The 12449-nt window shown below is 39.1% G+C and overlaps 1 protein-coding gene across 1 annotated transcript in view; it reads left to right on the top strand.

Annotated features, from left to right (window-relative positions):
* The first annotated feature begins 7502 nt into the window (after positions 1-7502).
* The window catches only part of rars1 (arginyl-tRNA synthetase 1), a 30888-nt gene continuing 25941 nt past the window's right edge, over positions 7503-12449 (top strand). The window contains exons 1-6 of the mRNA XM_063011917.1: positions 7503-7610; positions 9661-9789; positions 10209-10397; positions 11371-11479; positions 11570-11670; positions 11759-11880. Of these exons, the coding sequence (XP_062867987.1) occupies positions 7566-7610; positions 9661-9789; positions 10209-10397; positions 11371-11479; positions 11570-11670; positions 11759-11880 (695 nt within the window). The 5' untranslated portion in view covers positions 7503-7565. The remainder of the gene's footprint in view (positions 7611-9660; positions 9790-10208; positions 10398-11370; positions 11480-11569; positions 11671-11758; positions 11881-12449) is intronic.

Below are 12449 nucleotides of genomic sequence, written 5' to 3' on the forward strand. Positions count from 1 at the left end.
CAATATATAAAACCTCTGTCTTTTTGGGAGGAACCTACAGTAAATTCAACCATGCATCCAATCACTGTTTGTGATTAGTTTAGATTATTTTCCTCCTGTGAATTTCCTCCATGCTCTCTGATTTCCTTCTGTTACTTAAAAACATTAAAGGAGTCTATTGACTACTCAAAATTACTCATAGGTGTGAGTAAAGGAGTGAGCGTAAATGGGTGAGAATGTGGTTTGATGCTACATACAAAATAAGACAAACACCTCATAAGACATAAATACCTTGGTGCAGATGATGAGTCTACTTGGGCAAAGGTCACAAGGCTGGTAGCAGCAAATCTGACACAAACACACACAAACAAGAGCAATTAGTTCAACTGTATGCAATATTTAAAAAGCTGTTATTACCTAAGTATGTTTGTCTGTTTATTAGGATTTTAATGTCATGTTTTACACTTTGGTTACATTCATGACAGGAACGGTAGTTACTCATTACACAAAGTTCATCAGTTCACAAGGTTCTGTCAAACACAGTCATGGACAATTTAGTGTCTCCAATTCACCACACTTGCATGTCTTTGGACTGTGGGAGGAAACCCACGCGGACACGGGGAGAACATGCAAACTCCACACAGAAAGGACCCGGACCACCCCACCTGGGGATCGAATCCAGGACCTTCTTGCTGTGAGGCAACAGTGCTACCCACTTAGCCACTGTGCCGCCCTTCAAAAACATGACATAGTTGGATTGACAAGTCTAAAGTGTATGTGAGTGAGCGTAAATAAGTGAGGGTGCGGTTGATGCTACGTACAAAATAAGACAAACACCTCATAAGATACCTTGGTGCAGATGATGGGTCTACTTGGGCAAAGGTCACAAGGTTGGTAGCAGCAAATCTGACACAAACACACACAAACAAGAGCAATTAGTTAAACTGTGTGTAATTCTAAAAAAGCTGTTGTTGTCTAAGCCAACATTTGTTATCATGTAATTTATGTTCTATTAACTTTAATACATTAATTCATTTATTGTCTTATTCTGCTTTTCCAATTAGGGTCGCGAGGGGGGGATGCTGGAGCCTATCCTAGCTTCTCAATGGGCGCAAGACACACAGTAACACCCTGGACGGAACGCCAGTCCATCGCAGGGCAGACACACATACACACACACACACACACACACACACCCATTCACTTATAGGACAATTCAACATCTCCACTTAACTTGACTGCATGTTTTTGCACTGTAGGAGGAAACCCACTTATTATTTTCAGCTTTAATTATTTGACTGGCTGTGTTATTTAGTGGACATTCATTCTTCCATCTTCCTGTGCAGTTCTATTTCTGGTGCCACTGGCTGCCACACAACCACAAGACATAACAGAGTCACCACTATGTTTAACAATGTTGTTTTTGGTGATTACGGCCAAAGCGTCTGTAGCGTCATAAAGGATTTTCTTTCTGATAACTCTTTCATTCAGATTATGTTTATGCAAACAAAGCTCCACCATTTTTGTTCTATTGAAGTCTTTTGTTGGGTCCTTTGCTGTCATGTTGGGGTTTTGCTTTGCCTTTCTGGTCAGCATAGATCCAAATTAAGATTCTGAGTCTGCTGCTTAGAGAATTACATGTTTATTTAGTAGTAGCACAAGGTTTGAATTTTTTAAGCTTTTTATTCTTACTTTTTTTTTTTTAACCTAATAAGTCAATTAAGTCAGCCAGTTCCTGAGACTATAAATGTTATAATGTCTGCACTTTTTACATTTTACTATTACTATTTTATTTATTTACCTTAAGTTTATCAAATATAGCCTAACTGTGCTTTTAAATTTGCAAACAATTTCTTTTCACCTCAGAAATCCACAAAATATATCCAGGGATGCCCAAATTTCAGCATACAACTGTAAGTGCAGTGCAGCTTGTTAATCTGTCAATATATCTTACATCTAAATGCCACCAAATTCTACATTTATTAACAATTCATTACATTTATTAACAAGTATTAATATAAAGCTAGCTTCATTTTAGCCTCTTGTGCTGTTGACATTTTGCGTCTTATATCAATAGGCTGCATTCCAATAAGCGCCGTGTATTATAAATAGTGGACTACACAGTAGGAAAAAAGGCATTGTTTCAGAACCTATGTAGTGCTTTGTTACAGAGAGAAAGAAGGTATTTGGAACGCAGCCTCTGAACTCCTCAATAAACACTTCACATTGTTCACTATGCTATGCAGCTACAGCAAAAGAGTCATATACCAGCAATGTACCGACTCTGGTATGATTCATTAGCGGCTACGAGAAATAAAGGAATAATTACAGTTATTATAATAATTATTATTGATTTTATATACTTACATAAATTCCAGCTCATTCAATAGAGTTCCATGGATCAAATTCTTGTTCTCTGTCGTGCTTCGAACTTATTTGACTCAATACTGCCACTCTGAGAATGGAGAGGAAGTGAATGAGTCATGGCAAGGCATCGCTTGGTTGCTAGTAATGCATCTTACGCACTTTGCGCACCCTACGCAAATGAATCGGAGCATGCGTAATGAGGCTCTTTATTCCGTGTCTAATCCAGGGGCTGTGTATGACCACTGAAGTCGTGCGTCATTCTGTAGTCCTCGTTATGCCCATATTTGGAGACCCGGGTCTAACTCTAACGCATCCTGTGCTAAATAAACATGTTTAGAACCCTATACGTTTTGTCCTATGTAAATTTTTCTCCTGTACATCACTGGATCCTCTGAATTACGAGGTTGTTAAAGGGTCGTAATACTAATAATGCTACACGAAAGCTAATGCTCCTGCGCATTAATTAGACGTCACCGAGATGGGAATCGACAGAATGAGCAGCCCGCAATACCTCCAGTTTGGTGACTGCAACCAAAGGCGTAACATCCAACCAATCCTTGCTTTCTACTTTAATGTAGCTAGCTACTAAAAATATCAACTAAAACTTGTGAATCGCACTGCTTCGTGCGGTTATTTAAGAGGCTTCCAGTCTAGTGACGTCAATTCAGTGCGCAGTAGCATTAGCTTGCATGTAGCAATATTCATATTTTGACTCTTTAACATCTTCATAATTCAGAGGGTCCAGTGATAATAGACAAAAGAATCTCCATAAAACAAAACATAACAGCTTTGGAACATTTTTTATGACTACAGGGTGCGAGAGAGGCAATTGTCGAAATCTCCATTCATTTTTCCCATTCAAAATTTCTCTTAGACCCAGGTTAACAAATATGGGCATAACAACATGGCGTGGACTACAATATGACGACACGACTTCAGTGGTCTAATGCAACCCTTTGTGCCACTCTTGAAGGAACTTGTTAGCATTGCCATTAATAATAATAATAATCTATTTTATTTATGGCGCCTTTCAAAACACTTTCAAAAGCAAGAAAGTAACAAACATCAATAAACCATTCTAATCTAATAGAAAAATCAATAAAGATAAATACAATAAAACCAATACAATCTCTAAACAGTCAAATGTAATCACTGTTAAACAAATATTGGGGGTAGTAGTTCCAATCAGGTTTGCAAGATTAGTAGTAGGCTACCTTAAAGAGGTGAGTTTTAAGTTGGGATTTAAAAGTAGAGAAACAATCGATAGTACGGATATGGATTGGGAGGGTGTTCCAGAGAGAAGGGGCAGAGTGGCTAAAAACCCTCGCGCCCATAGTGGACAGGCGGACAGAAGGAATAGAAAGCTGGAAGGCTGAGGAAGACCTAAGAGTGCGGGTGGGATTGTAGACTTGGAGTAAATCTGAGATGTAAGAGGGTGCTAGACCATGTAGAGCTTTGAATGTGAATAATAAGTAAGTAAGTAAGTACATTTTATTTATAAAGCACTCTTAAAACAACTTACGTTGACCAAAGTGCTGTACATCGAACAAGCATACATAAGACAACATCATGTTAAAAAAGTAAAACCAAATAAAAATACAGAGTAAGAGAGAAAATAAAACAGATAAAAATAGACTAAACAATTATAATTACCACAGCTCCCCACTGTTCAAATGCCAGCTTATAAAGGTATGTTTTTTAGGAGTGATTTAAAAACAGCGACCGAAGGTGCTTGTCGAATAGGAGGTAGAGTGTTCCATAGCCTTGGAGCATAAACGATCACCTTTTAGCTTCAAACAAGCCCTAGGAACAGTCAACAAGTTCTGAGTGGCTGATCTCCAAGATCGTTGTGTGTTTGCGGGAGAAAGCATACCACTGAGATAAGCCGGGGCTTGACCATTAAGCGCTTTAAAAACAAATAAAATAACTTTAAACTGAATCCTGTGCTGAACAGGCAGCCAATGTAGTGAGGCTAGGACGGGTGTAATATGGTTTCTTTTCTTGGTATTAGTCAGTAACCTTGCTGCTGCATTCTGGACTACCTGTAAGCGCCGCAATAGAGACTGATTAATCCCAATATACAGAGAATTACCAGACATCCCAAGTCTCCCGGACGTTCCGGGAGTCTCCCGCATATACATAGCGGCTTCCTGATGCCCGCAAGTCAGATAAAATCTCCCGGAATCTAGAACGAGCGGCCAAGAGTGCACACACGCGTGCATGCAGACGACACAGACTTTTTTCCCCCGATCGCGTATTAAATCCGTTATCTGATATACAATCTAGCGCACTGTGTAGGGAACATAAATCAATTGTCTAATATACTGTCTAGTGCACTATGTAGGGAACATAAATCTGTTATCTGATATACAATTTAGTGCACATGTAGGGAACATAATTAATTATGTAATACACTATCTAGTGCACTGTGTAAGGAACACAAATCATCATCTAGTTATACTGTACTTTCTAGTGCACTATGTAGTGAACATGAATGCGTTATCTAATACACTATCTAGTGCACTATGTAGGGAACATAAATCCATGATCTGATATACAATCTAGTGCACTGTGTAGGGAACATAAACCAATTGTCTAATTCACTATCTAGTGCACTACGTAGGGAACATACATTCATATCTAAAATACTATCTAGTGCACATACATATACAATTTAGTGCACTATGTAGGGAACCTAAATCTGTTAACTAATACGCTACCTAAAGCATTATGTAAGAAACATAAGTCTAGTACACTATCTAGTGCACTAAGTAAGAAACATAAATTCTTTTCTAATATACAATCTAGTGCACTATGTAGGGAACATAAATCTATTATCTTTCACACTATCTAGTGCACTATGTAGTACACATTAATGTGTTTGTGACGCGAACAGTTAGCTTAGTAGCTCTGTTATCACCCATATCCTTTGGTGTGTGCGAGAGGTTTTTTAGCTTTTTATTTTATTTTTTGGGCTTGGGGGGTCGGGGTCGAGGTCCGGGTCCGGGGGTACCTCCCTGAAAAGAGTTTTTGCAACTTGGGATGTCTGAATTACAGTAGTCAATTCTTGAAGAAATGAATGCATGAGTAACTTTTTCTAGGTCAGAACAGCAAAGAAAAAGCTTAATCTTCGCAATATTTCTGAGCTGGAAGAAGCTATTCTTTACCACAAAAGTGATTTGTTTATCAAATCCGAGGTCAGAGTCAAAGACAACACCAAGATTTCTCACAGATGTTTTGACACATGTAGACAAATGACCAAGGTTATTGGAGACACTATTGATGTGATGAGGACCTAGGGTTGCCAACCGTCCCGTAAAATACGGAACCGTTCCTTATTTGGAAACTAAGCGTGGTGTTCCGTATTGAACTGATACGGAACGCGCTTTGTTCCGTATTTTTATCAATGGCAGAGAAATGCTGCAGATTAGACTGAGACAGGCCTATATGTATGAAACAGAAGGAAACTGCTGCTACCGTGGTAATTAGAAAGCGTTTGGTTATTATTTTAAGTAGTGTTCACTTTTAGTCTCAGTAACGCCGTGTGTGCACATGCATATCAGCATTACAACCTGTTCATTACTCCGCTGTTTGAGTAGCGCAGTGGGCAGAGCGCATCGTGCATATTTTTCCACCCTAGGTTCGAATCCGGCTTAGGGCAAAACTAAAGTAACACAAGCAGGACTGGCGCTATGGGGGCGCTGGGGTGGGCATTGCCCCCTCCCCCAGATTTTCTCACTGCCCCCCTAAGCAACGCAGTCCAGAACCGGGGCTGCATGTCAGTGTGAAGATGGATTATGTAAAAATGTTGTTTGCACTATTGAGAAAAAATGTTACATGATGTTCTTTATGTTGTTTTGCCTAAAATACGGTTCTGATTTATTATTATAAAGAATGAAAATAATAAATGTTAAACAGCCTAAATAAAACATTTTGATAATGTCCCTATGACGGTGTAAGACCCGTAATATTTTTTATAGGTGCAACCCTAACCGCCTACCCCCCACTCCCATTAAGGTAAACACCCACCAAAGCAACTCCCACCCTATGCCTTCCGCCAACCCGCCAGCCCAGGGTGTTCCTTTTTTCCAGTTCTGAAAGTTGGCAACCCTACCTAAGAGTGCGGGTGGGATTGTAGACTTGGAGTAAATCGGAGATGTAAGAGGGTGCTAGACCATGTAGAGCTTTGAATGTAAATAATAAGACCCATATCAGTGGCGGCTGCTGGTCTTTCAAAGAGGGGAAGCTCATTGTCGGCTTACATTATAAAATTTGTCAATTTATTTATACATAAATTCTGCCCTCCGTTCCTTTTCAAGAAAATGTCCTGAAATGGGTTGCAGTTTGTCTTTCGACTTCACTCGCAAAATCCGCGATGGGACTGAAGCTCCCAGTGATAGCTGTCAATCAAAACGGGATCCAGCCTTTCGACTGATCCTCCAATCATCTTGCAGAAGCTCAGCGTCCAGACCCGCCCACAGCTCCATTCACCCCCAGAGACGCTCAGCGTCCGGGGGCGGGACAGAATCACGGCATTTATCCAATGACCGGCGAGTTTCGAAGCAATGAAAAAAAAACAACCATGCAGCCCCTTAGAAGTGAAGAGACGCTCAGCTTCTGCGGGCAAATGCATTGACGCTAAGGGAATGTATGAGAAGTAGCTGATTCTGAACGAACTCGTCTTCGAGATGAACGTGTTCTAACGCATTTGTAGTCAATGAAATGTTAACACAACTGTACATATTTGACCATTAAATTTTTGACATTTTAGGGGAAGCTGAGCTTCCCTTGCAGTCTTAGAGAAATCGCCACTGACCCATATAAGTATGCAATTCATCTTTTCATCAGTTTAAAGCACTTTATCCTGATCAGGGCCACAGTGGATCCATAACCAATGTATTTTAGTCACACAACCATTTACACCTGAAGTAAGTAATTCGCCTTTTTACCCACTTGCTGGAAGGTGTGAAAAACATATAGGAACAATGTGCAAAGGAAAAATACATAACACCCCTCACACACCAACAAGTACCACAAAGCACCTTCATGAACTGAGACTTTAGTTTTGTCCAGTATTCTCCCAGAATGCCGCTCGATGAAGCAGGGTAGTGCGCATGCGCGGTGCTCAGATCCGAAAGTAAAGTGTGTCTACAGTACAGTGAGTGCAGTACGAGTTTTACACCCGCTTTTCTAGGTTTGAATAATTGTCTTTTTGGAAGATGGGTGACCCTGTGGAGCAGTACTCGAACAGACTTCAACAGCAGGTCAGTTTAATATAAACCTGCATTTAAAATGCAGAAACTGTACTGTAGCTTCAGCCGGTGTGTTCAGGAAATAGGCAAAGTGTTGTGCTGCTGCTGATGTAACTCGGGCTGTGTTTCATTTTAGCTGCTATACCCTGTATAACGTACACTACGTTAGGTGTTAAAGTCAGTGCGTGTTTGCTTTATGTAGTTCACTTAGGTTTAGTGTGGTAGGCGGTTTGAAACCTGACTGAATGTCTTAACGCTGGCTTATGCAACTGCTTTTGCTAAAAACTTTATTTTAAGGTTTAGGTCTGTTTAGAATGTATTAAATATACGCTTAAGTAAACATAGAAACAAATTATTTATACATACAAGTAATTCAATAACGTAACTTGACAATATTTTGAGTTTACATGGAAAACATGTACAGTGGTACCTTAAAACTCAGCGTCAAATGGTTCTGGTCTGGTACTGGCGTTGAGTTTCAAGGTATTTTCTCCCATAAGGATGTATGGGAAACCTGTTAATGCGTTCCATGGTCCTGTGGAACTGCATATATTTTATTATGCATTTTTTATTGTTATATTATTATATTATATTCCATTACCAGCAGTTTATTCATGTGGCAAAGGTGTACAATCACCATACCAATTTTTTTGGTTCTAACTAGTTCTGATCTGGAGTTTTTAAAGTTGGAGTCTATGTTGGTCTCCAAAGCTTACACACACACACACACACACACACACACACACACACACACACACACACAAAACAGATTATGTTGCAGAAATAATATGAGAGATAAGAGGTGGAAAGAGTACTAAAATATTGTATGCAAGTAAAAGTACTATTACTTTAATGAATTTTTACTTAAGTACGAGTAAAATTACTAGTCTAAAAATCTACTCAGGTAAAATGTAACTCATTTAAAATGTACTCAGAGTAAACTTAGTTACTTTTTTAACAGCAGGGAGGGGTCTCTTCTGTGTAATGCAAACAGGACAAGTGGATATATCTCACAGTAGTTGTTTTTAATTAAAATATAATAGAAAGAAAACATGTTGATGCAACATTTAAAACATTTAGAGATGTGTAATGTGTCATTTTAGTACAGACCATCCCATAAAACTTTTTCAAACTGTATAACCACTGAAATTGGCATTAATTGTAGATTTTATAGACCAGCCTTCTTTTCATCACCAACAAATACCAAACAACAGTCATACTGCAAATCTCATAACTCAAAACAAGTCACGGTTACAGGTGTTGTGACTTTCATGAAATGACCCAAAAAAACCTTCAAGATGTAAGAGACAAAACTTTGCCATTCTTTGACATCAGACTATGTTATCAAATAACGAAACATCAAACTCCAAACATGTTCAACTTTTAAAAATCACCCTTCCCTCCCTACTCTATACCTAGATTACAGCTCCTTTATTTTAGCACCAGTTTATTTTCCATCGCTGAATTCACTGCAGCAGTTTCCCAGACGCAAATATTTTAGCGTTTTTTATTTACTTAGTAACGGATGTTATTTAAAATGTAGCGAATTACAATTCTTAATACAAAACATACTTAAATAAAAGTAAAATTACAGGTTGTAAAATGTACTTTAAAAAGTACAAGTACACAAAAAAAGTACTTAATTACAGTAACGTGAGTAAATGTAATTCGTTACTTTCCACCTCAGTGTAAGATGAATTATTTGTCTATGTGACTCCATGATGCCAGTCACATGGTCAAGATTGCCAGTTCCTTGCCTTTCTTGTGCCAGACAAACTGCTTATCCGTATAGCCAAACAATTCCAGTTTTGAGTTGTTACTTAATAGAACTGTGTCCCAGAACTCAACTTAACCTAACTTAAGTCATGAAGTCCTTGGTTGTTAAGCTATCTCCTTATGGTTGCCACTGACAAATGTGTCCCTACCTTCAATGTATGTAGCACAAACACCTGGACACTAATTAGCATGGTGTCCACAATGTTTTTGACCTCTACAGTTTCACAATTTTTGTGCATTGTAGTTTGGTGTAAAAAGGCCATTGCTTTTTTGTTTCTACCTACAGGAAAGGGAGGTTAAATCTCTCTGGGCTGAGGTAGAGAACTTGAAGAATTCTGAATTCTCCTCGCCAGAGCTGGATGATCTCAGAGAAGAGAATGCCAGGCTGAAATATCGTCTTAACATACTTAAAAAGGCAAGTACTTCATGGTGAAGTTCATGCTTTTTATTAACCTGTAATTACGGCTGGGCGGTATGACCAAAAATTTGTATAACGGTATTTTTTAAGATTCTGGTGGTTATTTTTTTGGTATGATCTAGATCAGGGTTTTTCAAACTTTTTTTCAGGCAACCCAAGCAATTCACCAAACCAAAACACAAAATGAAACATATTTCATTAATGGAAAGGGTGGCAATCTGGTCCCACTGTGGTTTACAAGGTGTAACATAAAGCCTCCACAAGGGGGCCTTTGTGTACAACATCATTTTTATGTGCCTGTTCAAATTTGTCTAATTTTTATTAGTTTTGTCTATGACCCAATTTTTTTGGCTAGCAACCCTTGACCCCATGCACAGGTATCCTTTAAGAACTTTTCTTTCTTTCTCTTTTTGCAGAGTTTACAAGAGGAAAGGAGCTACAACAGCAAGAGCATGACCAACATCAACCAGAGACTTCAGGATATCTTCGGGCATGCTATCTGCATAGCCTACCCTGACCTGGAGAACCCACCACTGGCTGTCACTCCCAGCCAACAGCCCAAGTTTGGAGATTACCAATGTAACAGTGCCATGGCTATGTCTCAGGTTAGTCACTCACACGGATGGCCAAACATATGTGGACATCTAATGAGCTTATATAAGGCTTTTAGGAAAGTTGAGTGTGGAGCGTGTCTGTGGGAACTTGCGCCCATTTAGGCAAAAGACTATCGGTAAGGTCAGACACTGGTGTTGGATGGGATTTATGTGTTTCAGCCACAACAGTTGTTGACGGGTGTAATAAATCAATTGTATAAAGGAAGTTATGTGCTTCCAGCTTTGCAGCAATAGTTTAGGGAAGGCCCTTGTGCCCCTGTGCATAAATCTAAGTCTGTAAAGACGTAAAGCAGTGGCCTCAACCCCACTGAACAGCTTTGGAATGAACTGGAACATTAATTGAGACTTTCTTGGCCAATATCAGTGCCCAGCCATATAAATACTCTTCAACAGAATAGGCACAAATTCCCACAGACATACTTCAAACAGACATACTTGTGAGAAGTTTTGTTCTTGTTTTTAAAATGGGATGTCCGACAAGCTCATGGTCATGTGTCCAATGACTTCTGGCCATATAGTGTACAACAAGGTTTTTGGATCATGACCCTTAGATGGGTTGCAAGCCACAACAATGGGTCACAGAGAAAAAAATAATAAATAAACAGATTATAATTTAACAGATACATGAACTTGTACATGCACACCCCCTTGTGGAGGCTTTATGTTACGTCTTGTAAACCACAGTGGGACCAGATTGTGCAGTGTGAGCAGAGGGAGTAAGATGCGTTGTTTATGTTGCCTGGGTCGCGTTAAATCATGGACAAAATGTGGGTCACTGTAAAAAAAAAGTTAAAAAAACCCTGGTATGTAACACTATTTTACATGTAGTTCATAAAAAAGAATTCTTGCAGGTCTTCCTACAACAGCGTGATATTTTTTATTATTTGACTCAAACAAATGAAAACTGTTTTACATGTAATTTTCAAATGTTTTCTCAAATAATTGGTAATCTGTTATTTTCCAGATGATGAAGGTTAAGGGACAGAAGGTAAACCCCAGAGAGATAGCAGAGAAGATTGTCCAAAACATTCCTGAGAACGAGTTAATCGAGAAGACAGAAATCGCAGGACCAGGTCTGATTAGATCAGCTGTGATGTTTATTTTTTCCACATGAGAAGAAATTGCAGATAAACAGAAATTAATTTTGTTTTATTTGGCTGCAGGTTTTATTAATGTTCATCTCAAGAAGTCGTTCGTGTCGAAGCTTCTGACCAGCTTGCTTTTATACGGTGTGCAGCCTCCTGCTTTAGACAAGAAAAAGAAGGTCGGTGTTTTCTCAGACGTGTGAAGTGAAAAGCTGACGTAAATGGCTTTCTCTTTATTTATTTATTTATTCTATTTTTCATTTTTAGGTCGTCGTGGATTTTTCCTCTCCGAACATAGCGAAGGAGATGCATGTGGGTCACTTGCGTTCAACCATCATAGGGGACAGCATGTGTCGTCTCTTTGAGTTCTTGGGCCATGATGTTCTAAGGTGAGTGTATGATGACATGAGTTGGGATCTCAGCTTATGGCTTAGCAAGCTTAATGTGGTGAACCTGGTCTCACCACTACTGTGTGCTATATTGTTTATATACACTGCCTGGCCAAAAAAAAGAAGTCACCACCTGGATTTAACTAAGCAAATAGGTAGGAGCCTCCCATTGGATAATTACTGCATGGGTGATTATGTTTCAGCTGGCAACAAGTTATTTAACCCTAACTGATGCAGCGAGTAGCTTCTCATTTGTTAAACAACCATGTCGAAAGTCACATCCTGTGGTCGTGGAAAAGATGTTCATCTGTTTCAGAAGGGTCAAATTATTGGCATGCATCAAGCAGAGAAAACATCTAAAGAGAAATCAGGTTAAGAACTGTCCAAAGCATTATTAAAAAGTGGAAGGACAGTGGGGAAACATCATCTTTGAGGAAGGAATGTGGTCGATAAAAAATCTTGAATGATCGTGATCGGTGATCACTTAAACGTTTGGTGAAATCAAATGGTAGAAAAACTCCAGTAGAACTCAGGGAGAAGTACAGTAGAACTCTATGTTTAATAGTGAC

The sequence above is a fragment of the Trichomycterus rosablanca genome, chromosome 16 (assembly GCF_030014385.1).
Source record: "Trichomycterus rosablanca isolate fTriRos1 chromosome 16, fTriRos1.hap1, whole genome shotgun sequence".
Taxonomy (NCBI): domain Eukaryota; kingdom Metazoa; phylum Chordata; class Actinopteri; order Siluriformes; family Trichomycteridae; genus Trichomycterus; species Trichomycterus rosablanca.